The sequence below is a fragment of the Aspergillus fijiensis genome (genome assembly GCF_003184825.1).
Source record: "Aspergillus fijiensis CBS 313.89 unplaced genomic scaffold BO72scaffold_46, whole genome shotgun sequence".
Classification (NCBI taxonomy): domain Eukaryota; kingdom Fungi; phylum Ascomycota; class Eurotiomycetes; order Eurotiales; family Aspergillaceae; genus Aspergillus; species Aspergillus fijiensis.
This window is the reverse complement of record NW_024469022.1, coordinates 257,160-282,333: the sequence shown is the minus strand read 5'-3', so window position 1 is coordinate 282,333 and position 25,174 is coordinate 257,160. Positions and strand designations below refer to the sequence as shown.

General features: G+C 54.3%; 8 protein-coding genes across 8 annotated transcripts; 5 read left to right on the top strand and 3 right to left on the bottom strand.

The window, feature by feature from the left end:
* Positions 1 to 517: 517 nt before the first annotated feature.
* BO72DRAFT_344545 (uncharacterized protein) lies at positions 518 to 1,497 on the bottom strand (the record flags this gene model as incomplete). The annotated part of the gene is made up of 3 exons (XM_040940647.1): positions 518 to 686; positions 764 to 1,251; positions 1,336 to 1,497. Coding segments are annotated over 3 exons (819 nt in total), but the record flags the coding sequence as incomplete, so codon positions are not given.
* Positions 1,498 to 2,419: 922 nt separating this feature from the next.
* Positions 2,420 to 10,898, top strand: BO72DRAFT_450555 (type I polyketide synthase). The gene is made up of 10 exons (XM_040945279.1): positions 2,420 to 2,850; positions 2,927 to 3,707; positions 3,765 to 3,876; positions 3,930 to 7,115; positions 7,166 to 7,360; positions 7,420 to 8,133; positions 8,192 to 8,398; positions 8,460 to 8,537; positions 8,593 to 8,667; positions 8,730 to 10,898. Exons 1-10 carry the CDS (start codon positions 2,790 to 2,792, stop codon positions 10,464 to 10,466), a joined length of 7,146 nt encoding a protein of 2,381 aa, XP_040798708.1. The 5' UTR covers positions 2,420 to 2,789; the 3' UTR covers positions 10,467 to 10,898.
* Positions 10,793 to 13,498, top strand: BO72DRAFT_198525 (ATP-binding protein). The gene is made up of 5 exons (XM_040939577.1): positions 10,793 to 10,922; positions 10,994 to 11,025; positions 11,121 to 11,303; positions 11,376 to 12,904; positions 12,975 to 13,498. The coding sequence occupies exons 3-5, from the start codon at positions 11,285 to 11,287 to the stop codon at positions 13,314 to 13,316; spliced, it is 1,890 nt and encodes a 629-aa protein (XP_040798707.1). The 5' UTR covers positions 10,793 to 10,922; positions 10,994 to 11,025; positions 11,121 to 11,284; the 3' UTR covers positions 13,317 to 13,498.
* Positions 13,499 to 13,711: 213 nt separating this feature from the next.
* Positions 13,712 to 14,709, bottom strand: BO72DRAFT_470703 (uncharacterized protein; the record flags this gene model as incomplete). Its single annotated transcript, XM_040947044.1, has 4 exons — positions 13,712 to 13,885; positions 13,934 to 14,264; positions 14,351 to 14,397; positions 14,527 to 14,709. The coding sequence occupies 4 exons, from the start codon at positions 14,707 to 14,709 to the stop codon at positions 13,712 to 13,714; spliced, it is 735 nt and encodes a 244-aa protein (XP_040798706.1).
* A 291-nt stretch (positions 14,710 to 15,000) lies between these two features.
* Positions 15,001 to 16,208, top strand: BO72DRAFT_198517 (short-chain type dehydrogenase/reductase). The gene has a single exon (XM_040939576.1). The coding sequence runs from the start codon at positions 15,289 to 15,291 to the stop codon at positions 16,108 to 16,110; it is 822 nt and encodes a 273-aa protein (XP_040798705.1). The 5' UTR covers positions 15,001 to 15,288; the 3' UTR covers positions 16,111 to 16,208.
* Positions 16,209 to 18,918: 2,710 nt separating this feature from the next.
* Positions 18,919 to 20,745, bottom strand: BO72DRAFT_384257 (uncharacterized protein; the record flags this gene model as incomplete). Its single annotated transcript, XM_040941545.1, has 4 exons — positions 18,919 to 19,914; positions 20,021 to 20,116; positions 20,219 to 20,623; positions 20,689 to 20,745. The coding sequence occupies 4 exons, from the start codon at positions 20,743 to 20,745 to the stop codon at positions 18,919 to 18,921; spliced, it is 1,554 nt and encodes a 517-aa protein (XP_040798704.1).
* Positions 20,746 to 21,243: 498 nt separating this feature from the next.
* On the top strand, positions 21,244 to 22,529 carry BO72DRAFT_434831 (uncharacterized protein; the record flags this gene model as incomplete). The annotated part of the gene is made up of 4 exons (XM_040943259.1): positions 21,244 to 21,445; positions 21,511 to 21,644; positions 21,744 to 22,215; positions 22,312 to 22,529. The coding sequence occupies 4 exons, from the start codon at positions 21,244 to 21,246 to the stop codon at positions 22,434 to 22,436; spliced, it is 933 nt and encodes a 310-aa protein (XP_040798703.1). The 3' UTR covers positions 22,437 to 22,529.
* A 483-nt stretch (positions 22,530 to 23,012) lies between these two features.
* Positions 23,013 to 23,754, top strand: BO72DRAFT_450552 (uncharacterized protein). The gene has a single exon (XM_040945278.1). It carries the CDS (start codon positions 23,367 to 23,369, stop codon positions 23,598 to 23,600), a length of 234 nt encoding a protein of 77 aa, XP_040798702.1. The 5' UTR covers positions 23,013 to 23,366; the 3' UTR covers positions 23,601 to 23,754.
* Positions 23,755 to 25,174: the final 1,420 nt, after the last annotated feature.

Below are 25,174 nucleotides of genomic sequence, written 5' to 3'. Positions count from 1 at the left end.
GGTCTTCGAAATTGGCTTAATCGAAGGCGTTTCCGATCGGTACGAACAGGAACTTGTGCTGTACTGTAGTTGCCAGCTGCCAAGCCATTTCGCCGCTGACCTGCTAGTCTGCTAGTATAGGTATTCATATCTAGATACGACCTGACGAGTATCACCGTTCCGCCAAAGAGAATGTCAAAACATCGAACCAGCCGATGGTTCGCTCCAAGGATTGCAGATTCTGTCACAACACCCAACAAAAAGGCAGAGGCAATCTCCGCAGTCAGACACTATCTCGTGTTGCTTCGAAGGTAGTGTTCACATAAATGTGATGCCGGCTATCTTTGGGGGTTCTCTGTGGGCCACCGCTGTCCAGGAGGATGGCCTCTCGATCTACTCCTTCTGCTACTTCCCCGAGAGGATGGAATGATCGTTTGCCACTCAGCAACTCCGCCGTATTGCTTGGCTTGCTGGCGGATGAAGATAATGAGAAGGCACTGTTCCGGAGCGGCTGTGTTCGTCCGCTCCTTGCGAGCCAGCGACGCCCCAGATCCGTGATATTCGGGAGACAGACCGACATGAGCGAGATCGGGCCTTCACACTGCACCCAACAGATATATTCGATGGTGGTCCAGGTGAGATCGGCTTCCAGGGCCGATCCCGCCTTGAGAAGAGTGATGAGCCGACCGACAGATACGACGACCACTCTAAGAGCACACACGGCCATTGTTAGACCAACTGAAAACTTTCTCCCTTCTTCTGACAAAGGGGAGGGAGCACTCACGAGTACCCACAAATGAAAAGGCCGATGAGCATGGCCTTCTTCGCCCGAGTCATATGCAACGACCAGAGCAGAGGCAGCGGGATCAGCAGGATGATCAAATCCAGGATGGCACTCGGGGCCGCGGTCCCCGTGAAGAACTTCCACTGCGTGACGCATTTCGAACCGGCCACGGCTTCCCACGAGGCTCGTACGGGTGTACACTGAAAGGCCGTGGCCAGCCACGCCCCGATCAGCCAGAAGACGCACAGGGCACCCACCGCTGCGAGTGTCGGGCGGACCCAGGGGCCTCCGCCCCGTTGGAAGATCCGATGGTAGAAGCAGAGCACCGATAACTTGGGGAAGGTAATGCTGGCATCGTACAGGAAGGCGGCCGCGAAGATGATCTTGGGACCCGCGAGTTGATGGCTGACGGGTAATGTGGCGATATGACGACCCAACCCCAGGGAGATCCAGTAGAAGATAAGGGACGATTCGGCAATAATGAAGGGCTAGAACGATTCAAGGGGTCGGTCAGTTACTCAGCTGATATGTCCAATCTTTCTTTCGTGGAAAATGGGGAGGACGATCCGCACCAAAGTCAGGATGGCAAAGGCATCATCATAACCAAACCTGTGAGTGTGAGAGCTCCAGATGGACCAGCAGCGGAGGGCGACCGAGGCTATAGCTAATGTGAGCATTACCACACAGAAGGCAATGAGCCCCGGTTGCTGGTTGCCATCGGTGTCTGCAGAAGACATCGTATGTTGTCTACCGTCTCTCTCTCTCTCTCTCTCTCTCTCTCTCTCGGATTGGAAGGGAGCTCATAAACCGAAGCCATTCGACGAAAAAAGGGGGAAGCCGATCAGAAATCAGCCTGACTGAACATGGCCATCCTGTTCCGAGACTACTACTTAATTAACCCTCCCATGTAGGGGGCAGAAGGCGAGGCTCTGGCACTCTGCAGGATTAGTGCCGTGGCATGGCTGCATGATTTAATCTATCTAACATTGGGGGCGGAAAGATTTCGTTACACAAGGTAATTTATTTATCCCCTGCCCCGAGTGCAAGGAAATGAGGGAAGGGTATCATCAAATGTGGACTTTTGGCCATAGGTGTTCTTTCCAGCATCTGGAACTTAAATGTATCTGATCATTTCTGATAAAACAACCGACTGGAAAAGGTTTATGGCAAAATGAAGTGTATATGGCTATAGGAATTACCTTGAAAGGTACAGTAATTCAAGCCCATCTGGGCGACTTTCGGAAGGGTCACGGGTAACATTAAGTAGATCTAGACTTTACAAGTCTAAATGAAACCCCTCACTCACACTACACTAGCTTAACAATAGATACAGACAGTAACCTCGGCTCGAGCGAATCCCTGTCAGAGCAGCAGTCAAGGACCCACTCACCTATCACGTTGAACTGTGCTGGCAAAACGCACGACCAGCACGGGCTAGATACTCATAGTCAACTTAGACTCAGACCACATCGGCATCCGAAAGTCTGCTCCGCCACCCGCGACGGGAGAGGCGGGACCCCGGCTAGGGCTAGAGTTCCCGTACTGTCACGGGTAATCACCTTACTTGCCTAGTACGTTACAGTACGATACATTCCACTGGCACATAGACTACAGGTACCTAAGGTAACTTAGTGAGTGACCAATCCGTGAGACAATCCTACTTAGTAGTGCCGCTGGCAAACCATCCGTGATCCTCACGCAACTTGGAATCCACACTCGCCCTTCCTCTCTGTCCTCCGCCTCCCTCCTCGTGTTTGCTACGTTCCCACATTTCGGCCCCCTCATCTTGGCTATTGCCGCTGGCCTCATGCTAACGAGTGATGGCTGGAACGAAAAGTACGGTGGGTTCGGGACGGCACATCACATAGATACCCCTGGCCCCCGCGCGCTCTGATCAAAAGGATCGATTAGATGGGGAGGGAGCTTTGCGCACGTCCCCTAAACTTTTTACTTTTTTTCTTTTTTCTCCTTCCCACAGAAAGGTGCATGTACTGTGTACTGTACTTAGCAACCATCACGATCTACAATGGAGCACCCAGAATTGACTCCTGCGCGCCAATGTGAACCAGTCGCCATCGTGGGCATAGGTAGGAGGAACAACAGCTCCCCTTTCTCACTCGTGTATCGGTCTAGGTTAACTTGTGCAATGTCTTGCACTTTCAGGATGCCGCTTACCAGGACAAGCGTCCTCGCCATCCAAATTATGGGAGCTGCTCGTACGGAACGAGACGGGCCACGGCCCCGTCCCACGCGAGCGCTACAACGCCGCAGCATACTACCACCCGGACGCCGAACGACCCGGGAGCATCAACTCGACGGGGGGATACTTCATCCAGGAGGATATCCGAGCGTTCGAGAACGCCTTCTTCGGCATCAACAACCTCGAAGCCACGTCCATGGACGCCCAGCAGCGGAAGCTCCTCGAGGTGACCTACGAGGCGTTCGAGAACGCCGGCATGCCCTTGGAGAGGGTCCAGGGCTCCAAGACCGGCGTCTACGTGGGCAACTTCACCAACGACTTCCTGAACATGCAGTACAAAGATCCCGAGTACTTCTCCCGGTACAGTGCCACAGGGTCGGGCCTGACCGTGCTGGCGAATCGCATCACCCACTGCTTCGACCTGCGCGGCCCGTCGCATGTGGTGGACACGGCGTGCTCGTCCTCCTTGTATGCCCTGCATTCGGCATGTCTGGCCCTGGAGGCCCGCGACTGTGACGCGGCCGTGGTGGCGGCCGCAAACCTTATCCAGTCGCCGGAGCAGCAGATGGTTGCCGTGAAAGCCGGCATCCTGTCGCCAGACTCCATGTGTCATACCTTTGACGAATCGGCCAACGGCTACGGTCGAGCTGAGGGGGTGTCGGCCGTCTATCTGAAGCGGCTCAGTGATGCCCTAAGAGATGGAGATCCCATTCGCTCCATTATTCGAGGAACCTCGGTCAATGGGTAAGTTCCCCAATCGCATAGTCGCCAGCCCACAATGTTTATTCCTTCATGTTCCAGGAATGGTCGAACACCAGGCATTGTCCAGCCCAGCGTGGAAGGGCAAAAGGCCGTCATTCGGGCAGCGTATCGCCGGGCAGGTCTGGATCCAGGAGACACGGACTACGTCGAGGTAAGCTTAAACTTCCGAACGCTGGGGCGTGCTGAGATGCTGATAACGGATAGGCGCATGGAACCGGCACCAAGGTCGGTGATCCTATTGAAGTTGAGGCCATATCCGAGATCTTTCATCATCACACGGGGCGGCCGACTCTGGTTGGGGGCATCAAGCCGAATCTGGGTCACAGCGAAGGAGCGAGCGGTCTCTCGAGCCTGATCAAAGTCACTCTTGCGCTCGAGAATCAGTTGCTCCCCGCGACGGTCGGGGTGAAGGCCATCAACCCCAGCATTCGAACTAAGGAATGGAACGTCGATATTGTTACTGCCAACAAAGCATGGCCGGTCTCCCGCGTCCCGCGAGCCTCGGTCAACTCCTTTGGTTTTGGAGGCTCAAACAGCCACGCGATTCTGGAAGCAGTACCGACGGACCAACTGACCAGCGCCGGTGGGAACTCGCCGGTAGAGGGAAATACAGAGGACAGGCTCTATCTCTTACCTCTTTCGGCTCGGTCTGAGACCTCTCTTCGACATATGGCCAGTAACTTGGCTGATTTCGCCGCTGCTCAGTCGGGCCATCCTATTCAGATCAAAGATCTGGCTTTCACGCTAAGCTGCCATCGCTCTAGGATGGCTGCTCGCGGCTTTCTCATCGAATCCCAAGCGAGTCTAACCAAAGGAGTCAATGTGGCGAACCTGAAATTGCGAGAGTCGGCCAGCGAAGGCGCACCATTGCCGTTGGTCTTCGTTTACACCGGGCAGGGCGCACAATGGGCTGGAATGGGGAAGGAGCTTCTGAGCCAGAACAGCGTGTTTAGAAAGACTATCGGTTATCTTGACTCGTGCCTCCAAGCTCTTGATCCTCCAGATGCGCCCGCCTGGACGCTGGAGGGCCTTTTGCGCGGTGACCAAATGTGCGATACGAGCGCCGCGGACATTTCACAGCCCCTGTGCACGGCGGTGCAAATTGCATTAACGAATCTTCTCAAAGACTGGGGTGCTCTACCAGAGATGGTAGTGGGCCACTCCTCCGGCGAAATCGGAGCGGCGTATGCGGCCGGAGCGATCGATGCCCGGCAAGCCATCCTTGCATCGTATTTCCGCGGAGCTGCTGTCGCCGACGATCCCGCCGAGGGCTCCATGGCTGCTGTGGGACTTGGGAAAGATCCGGCCGCGGCGATCATCGAGGAATGTGCGTTGAGAGACTCTGTAACTGTCGCATGTGCAAACTCGCCGGAGAGCATCACCGTAAGTGGGGATACAGTGGCCGTGGATTCTCTGCTCACGGTGTTCCAAGAGAGAGGCATCTGGGCTCGAAAACTAAAGACTGGAGGCAAAGCATATCATTCGCACCATATGAAGGCTCTGGGTCCGAAATATGAGGCCTCACTTCAGCACTACTGGGATAAGGCCACTAATGGCCACAGTAACGGGCTCGATACTGGAGACGTCGATGGTCCGGCAACATCAGTGGTCATGATGTCTACCGTCACTGGTCGGCCGGTAACCACGAGTCAAGTCGGGACGCCCACCTACTGGCGTACAAATCTCGAATCTCCGGTGCGATTCGATGAAGCTATCAAGACCATCTTGGCGAAGACTAGTTATCATCTGGTAGAACTGGGTCCGCACTCGGCGTTACAACTCCCCATCAAGCAGACTGCCTCCACCCTCGAACAATGTCGCTATATCTATGATTCCGCTCTCATCCGTCACCAAGATGCTTCGTTGACTATTCTTCAACTTGTCGGCTCACTGTTTTCGCATGGACACGATGAGCTTCGATACCGTAAGATGCTTGCCGATGGACCTCAGCCGCATGTCTTGGTTGATTTGCCTCCTTATCCTTGGGATTATAGCGCTCCCACACTGTGGTCTGAGCCTCGCGCTAGTATTGAGTTCCGCCACCGCAAATATCCACGGCACGATCTCCTCGGATCCCAAGTGGTGGGGGGGAGCACCGCAGGGGTGACGTGGCGAAATATATTGAACCTGAATGAGACCGAATGGCTCACGCATCACTGTCTGGGCCCGTCAGTGGTCTTCCCTGCCGCGGCATATATTGCAATGGCCGTGGAGGCGATGTGCCAGGTTGCAGGTCTGCAGCTGGAAGATTGTCCGGGTGTAGAGCTTCGTGATCTGAACTTCATCAAGGCTCTCGATATGGACCCGGAGAGAAAGTCTACGGTGGAGATCTTCACCGAGATGCAGTCAATGAGCATTTCCAGCCTCGCAAGTTCTGACAAATGGTGGAGATTCCGTGTGCTCTCGATTGACAGTGATTCCCAGGCGACCTTGCACATGAACGCGGCCGTTCGCCTAGCGGAAAAAGCCTCGCCACGGATTACTCGAAACATCCAGCTCGACAGGTCAAACATGCAGCAAGATGCGGTCCGTGTCTGGTATGACAAGTTTACTCGAGAAGGGCTCAACTGGGGTCCCCAGTTCGCGGTCATGGAGGAGGTCTTCAGAGACCGTGCGCGCGCGGCGCACGTAGCAGCGGCCACCACACATCTTCAGCGTGGTACCCCGCTCGGTCAATACATCGCCCATCCAATTTCCATTGATGCGATGCTGCAGACGGCTTTCGTTGCAACCACTGCTGGCTGGGTGAGCAAGCTCCGAGCGACGGTCCCGGTCGCGATGGACTCGGTCTACATAGCAGCTCCGTCGACCCTCAACATGGATACCGACAAACCGTGGTGCATTGACACCAAGTCAGAGAGTGTAGGATTTGGAACGGTGAAGATCGATGCGGAGCTGTTCAACTCGTCTGGCCAGGTCTTGGTCAGAATGAGTCAAGCTCGTTGTATCGCCTACCAAGGGAACAAACACACGGAAGCCCCTGAGCAACGCAATCCACTCGTGCGAGCGGCATGGAAGCCCGCGCTCTCGGCGCTAACCAACCGGGGCCTTGACGAGTACCTGAACCGATTCGTACAGAGCTACAGGTCTAGGGGATTGCCTGATGAGAGCGTGCTGCGCCTGGCCTGTGCCTTGGATTTGGCCTGTCACCAGCGCTGTAACAGCAACATCCTCGAACTCGGCGACGAAAGCCAAATAGCAGAAGCTGTTCATGGGCTTCTACGAGTTGACTCCTCTTTCAGGAGGTATAACACCTACTATCGTGGCGTCCTTGCGGACGGCGATCTGGTAGGCGAGGAGGTTTTTTCAGTGACCGCAGACGAGCAGAACTCAGAGTGTCCAGCGGGGATCCCCAAAGACAAGAAGTTTGATATAGTCCTTGTCCCCTCGGTATGTTTACTACTGCTTCGCGAGTTGGACTGGAGACTGATATGTGGTAGGTTGATTGTTGGACGCCGGCTCTTTCTAGCAGACTTACACCAGGAGCAACTGTCATCGCGGTAGGGGATGTACCACCCAGTGACGCTATCACTTGGACGGATATCATTAAAGGAACAACTTCCTCCCTTGTCACAGTTGCGACTTTCGGCAGCCTTGCTAGGAAGGCAAAGGCAGATAAACCCCCGACAATCGTGGTAAGTTCCTATCTTATTTGACTACCTCCAAGCACGTCTGATTTCTAACCAAGGTACAGGTGACCCGAGATGACAATATTACGCCCCTGGATCTACAGCTTCAAAAGACCCTACAAGGACATTTCGGAACTGTCGTCAACATCATTGGCTTGTCCCAGGTCAGCCCCGCGACCGTTCCGGACCGTTCATTCGTCGTATCCACTCTAGAGCAGCAGCAGCCTCTGCTGACCACGATCAACGAGCATGAACTGGCACAGCTCCAGAGCATAACCGATCGCGTGGCGAAGATTGTATGGATTGTCAATGGCGGTTTCATTGGGGGAGAAAGGCCCGATTTCGCGCCCGTTCTGGGACTTTCCCGTGCGCTCATGCTCGAGCAACCTTCACTCCAATTCGCGGTTCTCGACGTGGGCGGCGAGACATCATCGACCTCATCATCATCTGCTGCTGCTGCTGACACTCTACGGAATGTTGTTCATGTGTTGGACCGACTGATCCACGACCCGGAACCGGACTTCGAATTCGCGCAACGGGACGGCGTCCTCCATATCTCTCGCTGGGAGGCAGACGAGCGCCTCAACGAGACCTTCCGTCTCAAACAGAACAGGGACACCGTTGACCTCCCTCTATCAACCGCTCGAGGCTGCAAATTGGGTATCAAGGACCCGGGGCAGATGGACACGATTCACTTTGTGCAGGAGGAGCATCACCCAACGGCCTTGCATCCGGACTATGTGGAAATTAGCGTGAAAAGCGTCGGTATGAACGCTAAGGTAGGCACCGCGCTGGTTAAGACAATATCAAAAGAGAGATCGGTAACGAGAAACATAGGATCTGTATGCTATCAGCGCCAAGGTCGACACCAAAGATGCATCGTGTTCGTGCGAATGTGCCGGTGTTGTTACCGCGGTAGGCGGCAATGTTTTCGAGTTCAAGACCGGGGATCGTGTCGTTGCAATGGCCCCTGGCCATTTTGCAACCGTCGAGCGCTTCCCACATTGGGCCGTGTCGAAGTTGCGCAAGGAGGAGGATTTCACGGTACGTGAGGTGTTTCTTGTCCCTTATTTACGCACGCAGAAGGCTCACGCATCATGTGCAGACGACCTCCACGATTCCGATTGTTTTCTCAACTGTCATTTATGGATTGAAGTACCGGGCGCATTTGCAGCCGGGAGAGGTAAGTGCTGTCGATTTTGCTTATCTCGCATAATCTGGGGCTTACTCGGTGCAAGACTGTTCTCATTCATTCCGCTGCCGGAGGAGTTGGACTTGCGGCTATCCAATATGCGAAACACCTCGGAGCCAAGGTAAGGTCGCTGGAGAGTCAGTAGTCATTTATTTGGGTCATTCATACTGAGTCACTAGATAGATTTTCGCCACTGTCGGGAATGAGTCCAAGAAGTCATTCCTGGTTGAGAAGTACGGTCTGGATCCCGCACATATTTTCAGCTCGCGCAATTCCTCCTTCCTGCCTGCCATCATGGAAGCGACGTCTGGTCAGGGAGTTGACGTGGTCTTGAACTCGCTCACCGGGGATCTCCTGCGCAGCAGCTTCGAAGCCTGTGCTGACTTTGGCCGCTTCGTCGAAATTGGGAAACGTGACATCCTCGACCATGGGGTCCTGGACATGTCCACATTCGGCCGCAACGTCTCCTTCATGGCCTTCGACCTGTCCAACCTCTATCTCTCCACCAAGTCCGCCCATCATCAACTCTGGAAAGCCCTCCTGACGGAGAGTCTGGATCTGGTGCGTTCCAAGATCTGCGAACCTTGTTTCCCGATCAAGACCTTTGATGCGTCGGATATCACCGATGCGTTCAGGCACTTCTCGCTGGGCACGCGACTGGGCAAGGTAACCGTGTCGTTCCAGGACCCGAGCACTGAGATCAAGGTGATCCCGTCCAAGTATGAGACAGCCTTCAGTGCCCACAAGTGCTACCTCATGATCGGGTGCCTGGGCGGGCTCGGTCGCAGTCTGTCCAAGTGGATGATATCGTGCGGGGCGCGCCGCTTCATCTTCATGAGTCGATCCGGTACCGACAAGCCCGAGGCACAGAACATGGTCGACGATCTCCGGGCCCAAGGAGCCCACGTCACCGTGATCCGGGGCGATGTGTGCCGGTACGAGGATGTCGAACGCGCCGTCGCAGCCGCGGCAGACTGTCCCATCGGAGGCGTCATCCAGGCCGCCATGGCGCTCAGCGAGGCTCTCTGGAGTGAAATGTCCCACCGTGCATGGCACACGACCCTGGGGCCCAAAGTGCAGGGCACATGGAATCTTCACCATGCGTTGTCGCGAAGCTACTCCCAGCTAGACTTTTTCGTCATGACCTCCTCCATCTCCGGCACCGTGGGCACGGCGACCGAAAGCAACTACTGCGCGGCCAACGCCTTCCTAGACGCGTTCGCGCGGTACCGCAACCACCTCGGACTACCGGCCATCTCGATCGGCTACGGCATGATCTCGGAAGTCGGGTACCTGCACGAACACCCGGACATTGAGGCCCTGATGAAGCGCAAGGGCATCCACCCCATCAACGAAGACGAGCTCCTCCAGATCATGAACCTGGCACTCGTGAATCAAAGGCCCCCAACGTGGGACTCCCGCTACGACCATCTGGCAGGCAGCCACCTCCTCACTGGAGTCGAGTTCATCGGTCTGCACGAGCAGCGCGACCGAGGCTTCGAGGGCGACAACCACGTCTTCGCCGATCCACGAGCGGCACTGTTCACGGCATCCTTCGCCCGTCGCCGCGCCGCGGGCGAGACACAGCACAGCACCGTTGCGGCGCAGCATCTCCCCGCGGACATCGCGCGCGCAGTGCTGCTCCGCGACCACCAGGACCCCAAGTCGATGCTCCCTGTCCTGCGCGCGGTGGTGTCGAAGAAGATCTCCAACCTCATCCTCCTCCCGGAGACGGAATTGGATCCAGATCGCCCCCTGGGCGACTTTGGGTTGGACTCGATGCTGGCGGCCGAGTTTCGGACGTTTGTCTTCCGGACCTTCGAGGTCGACGTCCCCTTCGTTGTTCTGTTGCAGAGGAATACGACAGTTAACCTGTTGGCTGAGTTGATTGCTCAGGGTTTGCTGCAGGCGGGTGCTTAGATGCTGGGCTTGGTTGTGGTAGTCGTTGCTTGAGGATAGGGTATGACTTTGTGCATCATAATCATAGCAATAGGAATGGAAATTGGGTGCAGTACTTTCTTGCATGAAGGATATGAGATACGCGTGGCGCCCAGCGCAAACAACAACCGTGGACATGGACATATCGAGACCGATCCAGGCGTGGGACGAGACCGAGACCCTGCGAGGCTCAATTGCTCATCTCATCTCATCGATGACTCACTGGTGTTATGATGGTAGGTAGCTGTAGGTAGCCTCGCGCACTAAGCAAACATCTGCCTCTCATCTGCCTCTCAGCCTTCCCTCAGTGGCAGAGTAGCCAGGCTACTCACCGCCCAGTTACTCCCTAGTATACCCACCTAGCTTAGTCCTTTTGGTCTTCCTCTCAGATAGCCTCACCTAGCTGCATTCATCACACCTTCATCACTGAACACCTCAGTAAGTAGTGCTTCTTCTATCTTCTATTGGGCGCTTGGATCACTGAAGTCTGTCTACCTAGTACCTAGTAGACGCCACTGTCCCCCCATTCTAGGCTTCCAAGGTCTGCCTCCTGCTGGTGCCTAACTTACCTAGATGGCTACCTAGGTTATGGAAATGGGAGCCTGGATTGGCTAATTACTCGGACAAACCGCGCAGATTCCTGGCTCATACCGCCGTTGGCGCCAGTCATCAGTCAGTCATACAATCCAGGGTTTGATGAAGGTCATATAAACCGCCAACCTCACCATCTCAATCTCAGCTCACTTCTCCATTCCCGTTATCCGACATACGCCTCGCCCGTTTCGCTAACACAGCCCAGAATGGCTCCTCTTCCCTCTGGTATGAGTATCCGTGGAGCCCCCTGAGCATGAAACTTGCAAAGCCCGCTGAAGCATTATATTTCTTCCTTAGGTGATATGGATAAGCTCGAAACCACCGAAGAAGCAGCGGAACCTGGCTCCATCTGCGAGGCCCACGTGCTGTACCAAACCGCTCCGGACGAGAGGGGCCGCACCTCCTGGACCCGCGAGCCGCCCACGGACCTCCTCGATCCGGGGGAAACGTCCCTGTCCGGCAGATTTGTGCTGCTGGTCCGGAAGGTCAAATGCTACGACGGGAAGCGGAACCTCAAGATCCACTCCGTGGTCGTCCAAAGCCAGCCCCTCAAGGGGTTTCTGGCCCGCCTCCTGACGGGCTACCCCGGGATCACGTCCAGCCTCGACCGCCTCGAGTTCCACCAGCCGTTCCAGCCGTTCGTCCACCGATGGGAGGAGTTCTGCCAGGCGCGGGCCCGCGAAGATGATCCCACCACCCAAGCCCACGTGGAGCTTCTGTTCCGGATCCTCGAGGAGGAGCTTCGCGAGACCATTGCGCGCAAGAACGACCTCGTCAAGAACCAGGTGATCACCCACGACCTGCTGTGGGCGATCTTCGAGCCCGGCGCTCCGATCATCAGGATAGTCGACGGGCGCCAGCGCGCCTTCCGGTTCCAATCCGGCAGCTACGATAAGCGAAGCGGCGCGTTCGAGATCGCAGCCCAGTACGTCGACTGGGATGGCGAGGGCTTTGGGTACGAGACGGAAGAATTCACGCTCAGCCCCTACGAAGGCACCGCCCCGATTATAGACCTCTCGAGCTTCCCCCTTGCCTACCACAGCGAGCACGCCCGCATTCGCGAAGAGCTCATTGCCCGGGGCAAGCTCTGGGAAGGGTACCGGGGATATCACTACAAGCAATACAAAGGCCTAGCGAAGGGCTACATCCCCGTCCTCAACCGCCAGATGAAGTTCAACATCCAAGGGCGAATCGTGATCGACACGGAAGCGTACAACAACTTCAACGCACAAGAAGAGATCACCGGGTTAGACCGCATCGCCGCCGCCGCCGCCGGCGGCAGCACCACCACCACCAACCTGTCCGATGACCAACGACTGATCGCCACGCCCATCGTCCGGGGCTATGCCCTCCAAGAGAAACGGTGGCTGGCGTTCTTCGTCGACGGGGTCAAGGACATCGTCTGGGACGCGCACGCCTTCGACGCCCTGGTCCTGCCCCACGAGCAGCGCGACCTGAAGAACCTCGTGCTGGGCTTTGCGCGCGCCCAGGCCCGCAGCCGCGACGCCTTCGACGACGTGATCCACGGCAAGGGGCGCGGGGTGATCATGCTCCTGAGCGGGCCGCCGGGCGTCGGCAAGACCCTCACGGCCGAGAGCGTCGCCGAGGTGATGCAGGTGCCGCTGTATGTCCTGAGCGCGGGCGATCTGGGCACCACGCCCGAGCGCGTGGAGAACACCCTCCGCGACGTCCTCACCATGATCCCCCGATGGGGCGCGATCATTCTCCTCGACGAGGCCGACGTCTTCATGGAGGCGCGCGATACCCTCGATCTGAAACGGAACGAGCTCGTCTCGATATTCCTAAGACTGCTAGAGTACTACGAGGTGTGTCCGGCTGACCCGCGAGGGATTCAGCCAAACAAGATACACAAAAACTAACAGACTCACAATCTAGGGCATCTTATTCCTGACCACCAACCGCGCCGAGCACATCGACCCGGCCTTCGAATCGCGGATCCACATGTCCATCCGCTACCCCGAGCTCACCTTCGCATCGCGACACCAGATCTGGCGTCAATTCCTCGCCCAACAACGCCATACGAAACCATTCTCGGAGGATGAGCTGGACCGGCTCGCGGCGCTGGAGCTCAATGGCCGGCAGATCAAGAACGTCCTCCGCACGGCGCACCTGCTGGCCGAGGAGGAGGGCTGTGCACTGACACACGCGCATGTGCAGGGGATCCTGAGCTTGAGGGACTATCTGAAGCAAGGTGGGATGAGCAGTGGAGGTGGATGATGCCTGCCTGCGAGTTAGTTGCCCTTTGCGTACAAGTCTTGATGCGAGACCATGGTCTCAGACGGGTGAAACTCATCCAAAGAGCCTTCTTGTTTCTAATGCTGCAATGCACCATGTCATTCCGGTTTGTCTTATCTAGCTAATGCTCATGGATTCAAGCAATCAGATTTTGAAGAAGACTACTTTCTGTTCGACACTGTCTGTAGTATGTTAGCACTATTGTCGCAGGCTGGCCTACATGCGTCGCGTCCAGGCCGCGGGAAATGTTGGCCCGGCAGGGGGAGAGTCAAAATTTGATCTTTCGATGTATTAAGATTGTGGCGCTCACTGAGGCATTGTTAAGTACCATCATAGAGCGCCCCCCCCCCCCCCCCCTCCCCCCATGCTGTTCTCACTCAGTCAACCGCTTGACTGGCCTGCTCGGTGAAAAACGCAAAACATTTCATTTCAATACTGTCGCGTGGAGGATCATCGACATGCTTGGGATCAACAAAGGCCGAGTGGAGCAAGGTCACGCTGGAGGCAACATCACTACCCAACTGCATGAAAACGAGCGGTTCATCTGGCTGCTAGTCGCTAAAATAAAACCATTCATGTTTCTCGTTGAAGACCGATACCCTGAATTCGAACACCTGCCCGGCAACGACCCTCCGGTCTGGAAAAATGTCCGTCGCTGGGTCCACAGACCTCCAATCACAGACTGCAAGAGGATCTTTTTGTACTGGCTTTATTGGCCTCCAGACATTGACAACCACAAAGCGACAGCCCATGAGCCGCGCCATTTCGTCGGCTGGTAGGATCTCCTTCTGAACCGGCCGGCAAGACGCGTGCGTGATATCCGAGTGAACACCATGCGAAGAAGAATTGGGGGGGCTCATTTTGTTTCCAGTCTGATTGCCCTCGAACCTCAGGCGAGTAAGGTAGACAATGACTCCCGATGCACCGGTCCTGTTCATCGGAGTCAGTCCGCGAATGGGGATTCGTTGCCCGCCGCATCTTTTTTTTTTCACCACGGTGATCGTGGCACAACCTACATTCCCTGGACGAGGTCTTCCGTGGCGGGCTGAACGATCTCCTTGATCTGCCGTTGGTCTTTCCAAATCGGTCACTCTCGCATCCAGCTGATGCTTGACAAATTGAAAGCCTTGGACATCCAGGGTGAACTCATCTTCTTGCCCGCGAATGTCCTTGATTACAACCTCTCTCAAACATCCGTGAGGCCCCCGCGCTGAGCATTTCGCCGTTCCGCCTCGGGTAGATCGGCATCGATTGGTTTTAGTCCTTCGCGTTCAGGAGGTATCGTATAGTTGAGAGTTGTAGAAACGTCACCGCCCTCTCGCGCCGGGGGGGATCGATCTGTGATTCCGGGGAAGTGGCCATGCTGATGAAACATGAACGAGGGAGTGGCAAAGAAACGAAATGGCGGGTTTGCTTGCGATAAAAAGCCTCTCTTAGGAATGATCATTGAAGAAATTTCGTTTCCAAGTTGGATCTCTATATAACATTTGCGTGAATGAATTTCCTCCTCATTTTGGCTGTCCACCTGGGCTCGGGTTCAGACTCGGGTTCGTATTCGCAAAATAGAACAGGTTCAAGGACCCACCTCTGTATGTGACCCACCAAAACAATTTCGAACCCAAATTTGGGATCCGCTCGCTCGATTTGACATCATTTGTTACGGCAGCTCAGCTATACTGGTATGAGCTGTGAAAGCGGGTCTGGGACTCTCATTGAGGTTTATCAAATATCTTTCTTTTCTCGGTCGAGCTGAGCTCTGGGCCCCCACATCAATCCTCCCTGTATAAAAAGCAGACGAAACTTCCAACTACCGACGCACTCGAGTTTCCATCCAAACGAAGCATTCATCATTGCAAGACGCCCATCCTTCGTGACTTCCAAGCCCACATTGATTCTCTCCGGCCAGCCCGCCTCCCAAGCCCGCTTTCCTCGCCATACGCAGAGAGCCATCAGCATGTCCGCCAAAAGCATTGCGATCCTCGGGTGCGGGGGCATGGGTTTGGCAATCGCCCGACGCCTCGGTGTTGGTCGCCGTCTCTGTGTTGCCGACTACTCCGACGAGATTCTCTCCGAAGCCCGGGAAGCCCTGGCAAACGACGGCTACCTGGTGGAAACATACCAGGTGGATGTGTCCGACTATGATTCGGTCAGCCACTTTGCGCAGGCGGCCGCTTCTCATGGACCCGTGGAAGCCATCATCCACACCGCTGGCGTGTCCCCGTCGGTCCGCTGTGCCCGGAAGATCCTTGCCACTAATCTTGTGGGCACCGCCAATGCTCTCGATGCCTTTCTGGAGGTCGCGCAGACCGGAACAAGCATGGTCTGCATCGCCAGCATGGCCGGGCACATGGGATCGGGATTGCCGTCGGAGCTCGAGCATCATCTCGCGACCACGCCCCGGGGTCAATTGCTGGATCACGCCGCTCTGGACATCGACGCCGCCGATCCGCAAGGGCCGGCACGGGCCTATGGGCTGTCCAAACGGGGGAATTTACTACGCGTGCAGGCGTCATCGAGAGCATGGGGTCGCCGTGGAGGGAGGGTGAATTCGGTCAGCCCCGGGGTCATATCGACCGGCGCGGGGCGGCAGGAGATCAGGGGCCCAGCGGGGAAGTTCATCGCCCTCAGTCCGGCGGGTCGGGTTGGAACGCCGCAGGACATTGTGAATGCTGTCGCATTCTTGGTCAGTCCCGAGTCCTCGTTTATCACCGGCAGTGACATCCTCGTGGATGGCGGGGTCGTCTCATCGTTGCGATGGGACCCCCTAGGAGCCTGAACGTGAGCTACTGATATTGATGGTCAATCTCGCGAGTGACGGTTGACGGTTGGAGGAGAGGTTCTGCCGGGGACCTAGGGATTTCAAGGTTGCGCTTCGTCGTGTCAGACATCAAGACAGGTGCGAAGGAGAGCCTCGGGACTATATTGTGATATCACTCTTAGCCGTTCTTACGTGTTGCAGATAGGGTCCACGCATGAGCTGCTCTAGACAACACCCGAACGATCATTTCTGCATTTCGGAGCACCAGAATAGTGAACCAGATGAGCCCATACAAATTTCCTGTTACATCCCGGAAAGTAACCAATCACGTTTTCTCTCTTGCTGGGAATGCATCGAGTGCACTAGCTACTACTAGTTGAGTGGCAGCTAGTGTTCTTTGACCAGGGTAAAGGCGGCCATCTGCCCCATCCATTGCGGTGACAGCGAAAAGGGGTAAACGGGGAGGGAGGCAAAGACACGAACGCTAAGACATGGTCTTCCGGACTCCACTCTGTAACGGTGTGTTGGAAATCCAATATGAATGGACGCCTTGATCCACCCAGTTGGCGGGGCGCACATGCTCCGCTCCGTTCGGGGCAATTCTGCCGTACTCGTTTCGACCGCCAGATGGTGTATGTGACTGACAGTCCTCACACCATGGGCGATGTACCAGTTCTTCGGTGATGTGGGGTTCCTGCGTCGACAATACAGAGGTGTGGTGGTAGCTTGGGTGGATGACGGAATCTGTAGGGGGTCCAGACAGGCTTTGGGACCCTGAGCATTGGCAATTTGGAGATTTGGCTTGATCCAGCAGCTCCACCAGACCAACCGGGCGATGCACGAACCAATGCAATGCACCTTAGTCGTGGATGCGTATCTCGTTCCATGTCACCTTCATCATTGCTCCAGTAAGCGATGTCCTTGGCCAGGACGCTAAAGCCGCCCGTTGTCCCTGAGGATCATCGCCAACTGAGAAGTGTTTTCCATCTAGTCTGGTTGTGGGTGACTCCCCGACTGCGCTAAGCCTTGCCCTAGTTTTCTCCTTTCATTCAACGGCCAAGCAGAGGGCCACAGCAGGGGAGCGAGTGGCGCAGCTGGTCCGCCTCGCCAGGTTCCGCGTCTCTACCTGTGTTGACACACGCATTGACTGCAACTGGCAATGCGCAAATCGCATCGTGGTACCGCATGCTGCTGGAAAAAAGGCTGTCCGTCCTGGCTCTACCCTGTCAGCTCAGGTATTGAAATGCTCAAGACGCTTCGCTGGAAAGAACAATCTCATTCTATTGCTAACCACGTAAAACAGGGGATCATTCTCGCTCACCACAACTGCATCCACACGTCACAGTAATATCCCGAGCTCATCTTTGCATCGCAACACCAGATCTAACATTATTTCCTCGCCTAATAGCGCTATATAAAATTATTTTAGAAGAATAAGCTGGACCGGCTCGCAGTATCAAAACTTAATAGCTGAAAAGAAAACTAAGTATTAATATATTTATATATAAAAAAAGTCTTAAATCTAAATAATTATCCAAAGCAGAAATAAATAAATAACAAAAATAAATAATATCTGTTTATGAATTAGTTGTCGTTATACTAAAGTCTTGATATAAAATTATAATCTAAGTTAAGCTTATATAAATGATCTTTTTACTTCTAATATTACAATATATTACATTATTACAGCTTGTTCTATTTATCTTATGCTTATGGATCACAGATACTACCTTGATAAGTAACCTGATATATGGCCGCTAGCTACTACGTTAAGCATGCTTTGCTTTCCGCTCTGAAATGAGATCACTCTATGTTAGCCGTACTCACCAGTATGCTTAAGGTGTGCTGCCTTGTATCAAGATCTGAAGTAGCAATACTTATTGAGGCTTAGATCCCCCCCTTTAACCGAGGTTTCCCATATGACTTGAGCACGGGAGCCCTATTTTCCCACTGCACACCAGACTTCGCGCCCGAGATGGCGACGAGAATGACCATCACAATGACGGCCCCGAAAAGGTTCAGTCTCTCCAGAAACGGAAGGTATATATTTAGGTACTGAACCTCCAGCCTGGACAGGTGGTGCAGTGGTGCAGTGCAGCGGATTGACCTCTTCTTCCTAACGCCAACATTAGACGAGGTTGGAAACAGCAGCCAAGCAAGCCCATTGGATTATTTTTGGTCCACAGCTCCGGGCAGGAAACTCAAAAGAAAACGCAAAAAAACACAAGGAAGAAAAAAAAGAAAAAGAAAAAGAAAAAGAAAAAGAAAAAGAAAAAGAAAAAGAAAAAGAAAAAGAAAAAGAAAAAGAAAAAGAAAAAGAAAAAGAAAAAGAAACCAATCCAGGATATGGGGATGAAGATCGCCTCGCCGTCAAATTCTCACAGAACGACAGAGAGCAGAGAGCACAGAGAGAGAGAGAGAGAGAGAGAGCGCGCGCACACGCAAATGCACAGCATCCCCCCCTACCCCATTCACCAAGTCCCGGCAGGGTAGTACGACCCATGAAACCCAAAGCCCACGGCCGAATCGCAGACGGCACGCCCAACCTCCCGCATGGTGCGCGCATCCAGACAAAGGAGGTAGCTGGTGCCCGTGTCCCCATTCAACACCACGCTGAGAAGGTACCCCGCATCCTCCTCGTCGGTGGCCCTGTTGGTGTTGTTGTTGTTGTCGTCGTCTGTCGCAACTTTCATATCGGGAATGAAGATGGCTTCCCCCGGGGTATGTCGTTCCTGCTCCCACAGCCAGGATTCTTGGGTGTCGAGGTCGATTTTCGCGATCGCGTCGAAGAAGGATGACTAGGTAGGTAGAGAGGGGACGGCCCCATCAGCCACGACCACCACCAATGCCCTCTAGTTGGGTGGATTTCGGCTGGGAAGAACAAAAAGAAAGTGCAGATGGGGGTTCGGGATGGATGGACGGATGTGTGTATACCTTGCCTTGGTTGATGAGATTGTAGACGTATCGCGTCTTCCTGGTTTTGAACCGCGGATTGAAGGTCGGGAGGTCGCCGACACAGTGATCGTTGTCTATTGTTAGTATCGCCTCGGCGTTTGGCAAGGGGAGGATGGCGTCGGGGTCAGATGATCTCTCCTTCACGTCGTCCTCTTTGGCGGCCCTGGTCACAGCCGGTAAACGATAGCGAACCAAGCGAGGGCGCGAGAGCTCGCTGCCATAGTACCTGGTCACGTTCGGGCCGGTGGACACCATCGTATCGTAGTATGCGCGCTGGATCATCTCGTCGGTAGGATATTGAATAATATCGCAGAAGATGTCGGTGATCGTCAGGCTTCCGTCAACATCATCATCATCATCATCATCATTACCATTATCATTCCCCGCACGGTTCGTTTCCTGCCACGCATTGATGGTGTGAAAGCAGAAGAATGCGGGGCTTAGATATGTACCCACAACGCCTTGGCCGTGCACTCGATCCACAACATACCATCGCGCCGGCGCCATGCGATCGAAACTGATCGCATCTGCGATGTTTCTCTCCCAAAGGAGTTTCAACCCCCCGGCCGCATAATTGGCGGGCCAGACGCACAGAATCACGTAGTCGGCACTGAGAAAAAAAGAATGTAGATACGCCGCCTTCACCTCCGGACCGGTGATTGTGGCGAGGATCTCGGTCTGCCCCGTGGTGGCAGACGTGCGGAAGATGCGGTACGTGGCATACCTCCGCATGTTGAGGTTAAAGTTGTAGAAGTCACCCGTCGTCGGGTCAACTTCCGCATGGGCACAGGACAGTGGGCCTTTGAGGTCCGGGTGCAGATCCACCTGGCGAGTAACCCCCATTGGTTCCAGCGTCTCGGGGTTAATCTTTGTATTCAGTTTCAGTCAACTGTTCTCTTTTGTTTTTTTCCTGCTTCTTTTTCTTTTCTTTTTCATCTTGTTGGATGAGCGGAAGGGAGAAGTAAGCCCTTACGTGTTTGAGAACATTGGCATCGGTCAGCGATGTCAGGCTGCGGGCTGCCGCCAACGACGCACCGGGAACTTGTAGGCTCGCTGGCACCCCGGGGGCCTAATTGCTTGTGGACTTCAGGTTAGAGACTCAAAGCTATCACAAAAGCTTGCGAAGACAGCAAATCACTTATAAGAGATGAAGAATGGGATGGATGCTAACGTTGGCATGCAGGGTGACCCCGGCATTAACAAGCTCTGGGTCCTTGGAATTGAAGGGCGGATGGAAGAACGACTTGACCTTGCGGAAGATGCTTTCGCATGGATCTCGCTTCTGTCCAAAGGTCATGCCTTTCAGCGTGCCGGACTTTCGTGCTTCTTCCGTCAACGCGTCGACCTGCCCTCGGGCGTTGTAGAAGACTTTGCAGGACCCGGTGGTGGATTGTGGCACCAACTCAAATCTGTGCACAAAGGAGAATCCGTCAAACCAGTGGCTGAGCTGAAAGTCGCTGTCTTTGACCTTGTATGTTCCAGGACCGATTCTGTACAAAGTCCCGGCCAGTTGGTTTGGAAGGGTTCCCATGACCGGCAACTCCACCGGGGTGCGATGCTCAGCCGTGGCTTCGAACTGCAAGCTTGAAGATCATGATCAGTCCCTCGATAAGTGACTGGAACTTTTGGAGTTTAGCCTACGCCTGCATCGTTGGGCCAATTATTGAAAGGTGCTCGGGCCCCCCCTTTCTGAGCCATATCTGTCTTGCAAAAGAAGAAAAGAAAAAAGAAAAGAAAGTTGATCTCTGCGGTATGTAAGTTATGCAACAGAAGGGCTGGATAGTCAGTCAATATCGGTATTTCAAGAAGCGCAATGTGGGAACGAGAATGATGTTAACATACTTGAAACTCATCTTAGTTTTCTGAAGATTCGTTTCCCCGCAGTGGCTGCTGACCAAAAACAAGCCGGTGGCAGGCTCTTCTCCTCTGCTTCTGTTTTTCTTTTCTTTTCTTTTTTTTTTTGGCTGTTTTGTTCGGCCTGTTTCCCCCCCCAATTCCTAAGGTTGCCCATAACTGTCGCTCGGCGACTTTCTCTCTGTTCCTAGCATGTCGCAGTTTCTAGCGCCTGTCTCGCCCGACCAGGCAGCATGATATTTCAACCAGCACTTCATATTTCAGCCGATTGAATCCTGAATCTCCTAGGCTGCAGGGATTACAATTTGATCTATGGTGGTCGAACCCAAGGAAAGTTCCACGATGTTAAAGATCTCGCAGAACATCCAGGTTTGCCATGAGCTCAGTGATGTAGTAGACCAAGTGACCAGGATTCCACTCGAGCTTGGTCAACACCGGCTAACCATCGCAATCGCTGCGGTCTGTATCTTGACCGGAGGTGGATTAGTACCGGTGATAATTTATCTCGTCTTGACCAAAGCTGCGGGGCTCCAACTCTGGATAGGTATGTGACTGGCTATTTGGCGTGCCCCGGGCCTCAAGATTCGGCTGACAGAATGGTCACAACAGTTTTCACCATTCTTGCAGCCGTCGTGGGAACAGTCAGTGCATCGATGATGCTGCGGCGAACCTGGCGGCTTCTTCGTTCGGATTCCACCTGTCGGCCCTACAATACAGCAGGCAACGACCACGATACCATGTCAGTCAGTCTCACTCTCTCTGGTCTATAAACCAAGTATTGCCCTCACTTTCTGTGGCCGGCCCACTTACTGATGAATGACTCTTGGGGCATACATCCACAGCTAGACTATTTCCAGTGGAACTTTTTCACGGGGTTCTGTTACATCGCGGCGTTGATGATCGCAGCGGTCAGGACCAGTCTGAGTCAGGATGACAACAACAACAACAACACCTCAACTCGATTGATGAGCCTGCCTTTGTCGCTCCTAGTTCTCCAAGTAAGCAGCCAACTCCTTTGCGCCGCCGTAATGGTTCGAATAGAAGCCAAGTATCCGTTCCGAGTCTCTTCCATGGAACGGACCGCCATGGTCCGGCCAGGGGTCTACACCATTATCGAGGACGTGGTCGCGGTCGATGGCGGGCAGGGACAGCAGTACCGCCGACTGCTTGACGCACGCTATCGCTCGAGCAAGGCAATTCGCCTTCTCAAGGCGCACCTGGACTTAGCGTGGGGTGTTTCTGGAATAGCTGTGGCGGCTGCGCTCATCGCTCTCATTACCACTCTCCCTAGCGCGAAGATGGTGTTTATCGTTGGTGAGTTTCTGAGTCCAACGGAAAGCGCTTCCGGCCCTTTTCTTTAAGCTCGCCAGTCACTAATGAGTGGATCTTTCTTTTTCTTTTCTCCTCAAGCAGGTTGGCTAGTCCCTTGGGGTTGGACCACAGTGCTCGTGGGGACCACGCGATGGATGTGGAGGCTTGCGCTTATGCGTGAGAAAGATGAACTATTTGCGGGGGAAAGGAGAGCAGTAGATTAAAAACCACCCTACTTCAGGGAAGTTGTCTTTGGGGGTCACATGCAAATCGATTTTATCGAATTATATGTCACCGACGCAGGCGCGCAAGATAAGATCTTAAGGGCCTTAGGACCCTTAGGACCTTTAATGGCGGCGTTTCCGGCGGGGGCAGCCAACACCTGCACCTTATTTGTAATTGTTTGTAGGTTAGTTCTGGGAAAGGGTATTCACCAGTTACCTTCTATACCCGTTTAGGAAAGTGTTTATAGGCGCCGCGCCGGCCTTGGTTAATTAAAATTGACTGGATGCAGCAGCAAACAGCAGATGGTGCAGCCAACTTAACCAACCGGCAACTCGGGTGCGGGGTGCTTTGCTACACCCATCGTAGAAAGCGTGCCTGTTCTCCAGGGCTGGGACTCGATAAGAAGTGGCGATGGGGAGGGAGTATAAGGAGAAAAAAAAAAGCCTTGCCTAGAAACTCTGCTGGGCCGGGCTCCCCGCGTCCCAAGACCCCTAGCGGCGCACTAGTTCAATCATACCTAGTAATCATTGCCCGCCGCCTACCACGGTGTTTCCGAGTCAGCGCTGTTGGCATCAATCGAGTCCAGGATTGTGAATTGCTTGGTCTTCATAGCAGGCGTTCCTTCCGTGAACGATCGTTAGTGATGACAGGTCCGTTAATAGTAGAACAATTCCACATAAGAGGCAGCACTTCCCCCTTCCCCCCCACCTCCCCACAACAATTCTATTGTTCGGAGACTTAAAGCAAAACCAAGATTCGTCGACAGAGCCCTTACCCCCTATGACAGGACAAAACGACAGGGCAATCGAGGCTCAGGTTCGGGTAGCTTGCGAGGAATGCCACGCGCGCAAGATCCGCTGCGAACTGGCTCTGGCGAACAGTGGTGGCGCGGGCAGCAGTTGCAAAGCATGCGCACTCAACCAACGACGATGCCTCTTCTCGCTTCGGAGCCGGACTGGGAGACCGCGCAAGCAGCCTCTGACTTCTTCTTCCTCTTCATCCTCCTCACCACCGCAGCCACTGCCACTGCAGACGAACCGTTCGTCCAAACTTTTGCAGGCGGAACCCACTACCCAGTCGCCCCTACGACCGATGTCGTCATCCATGCGGTCGGGGGAGCAGATGGCGGGAGACGAAGACAGGGGAGGAAACGAGGAGAATGAGGAAGGGATGGAACAGGTTCATAGCCTCGTTCAGCAGAACCTAGAGTCACTGTCGCATGGACAACAGGCGCAGCAGATGTGGACTCCGGAAGCAATTGACCCGGCGGGGTGGAATGCATCACCACCCGCATGGGCAATATTGGCAGCTAACAACCCACAGCAGTCGGCGCTGGCATTAGCCTCGTCGGGGCAACTCGAGGACTTGCTCCAACCGTCCGGTGGTCTTCGTGGTGATGGCTGGGAGACGGATACCCTCAGCCACCATTTCATGCTCCAGCAAGGATCCGGCACCGGGAGCTCTCTCTTAGAAGCTGGAAGCCCGATCATGGACCCCGTGGCGGAGCCAACTTTGATGAGGCTAGAAAGCCTGACCGCGCTGGATGAAGGCACAGGAGGCGCCCTACCGACGCCCAGGGGCGCCCGAGAAAAAGGCTTCTTGGATGCCCTGGAGTTATACAGCAAGCTCCACACCACATGCCAACGATCTATGATACTGGATCTCCTCACAGAGGCCGGCCAGGATCAGGTGCGATCCGTATTGAAACTCTTTAGCGAACTCAATCAAGCGGCCTTCGCACTGCAGGAGGCCGACGATCATGCCTCCTCCTCGCTTTCTTCATCATCGGAGACAAAAGTCGTTCGATTCGCGCTCATGGAAGCCACGCAAGTGTCCACCGGGATCATACAGTACAACTTCCAACGACATCATTACTCCACCGCTCCTTCAGATCCAGTAGTGACTGAAGGCCAGTGGTATAGCCCCCCGGAGCAACCGGCTTTCGGCTGCGACAGACCTGGTCCGCGGAAGAACGGCAAGGTGGCCAAATCATCGCTTGAATGCCGGGATACCATGCACGAGCGGCAACTAGGGACTCGACTGAGCTGTATTGAACTGCTGATTCGCTTGGAGTTCTCTCTGATCCGTTTCCGACATGTCATGTCTAAGATAGGGTGCCTGCATGCTGGACAGCGGGCCTCGGCCCCTCAACGTGTCACTTGTGATTGCTGGCCTAATTGTGTACTCAAGATTGATGGTGCTCGCTCGCAAGTCTCTGCTTTGCTGAAACAATTTCGCAACTATTGGGATTGATGAATATTATTGATTATATTGATGATAAAGTGACGCTAAGGATGTGCAATATGAAATGACTCTTGGGATTCTTGATGGTTGTTGATGGTTGTAGATGACTGAGTTCTTGACTGAGTTCTTGACTGAGTTCTTGACTGAGTTCTTGACTGAGTTCTCAACATTTGAGCTCGCCTGGTGAATCGCTGGGTCACGTGGCCGGACTATCAGCTACCACATACGGAAGGATAGCACATGGAAAGTCTCTCACTCACTCAATATTCTTACCGTACCCCGGCGGTAACCGCCTACCGAATTCTACAGGTGTTCTCCCTACGGGTTCCAATTTCCCCTCGGATACGTTGATTCTTCTTTCATTATAGGGTAGTTGGGACATTTCCCATTTGGCGAGTTGCCGCAGTTGTTTCGCGTACTGTCACACGAATATGTATCTGTTTGCCCGCTTTGCACTCCGGTCCGCAACCCCCGAGCATTCTATACGAATAGG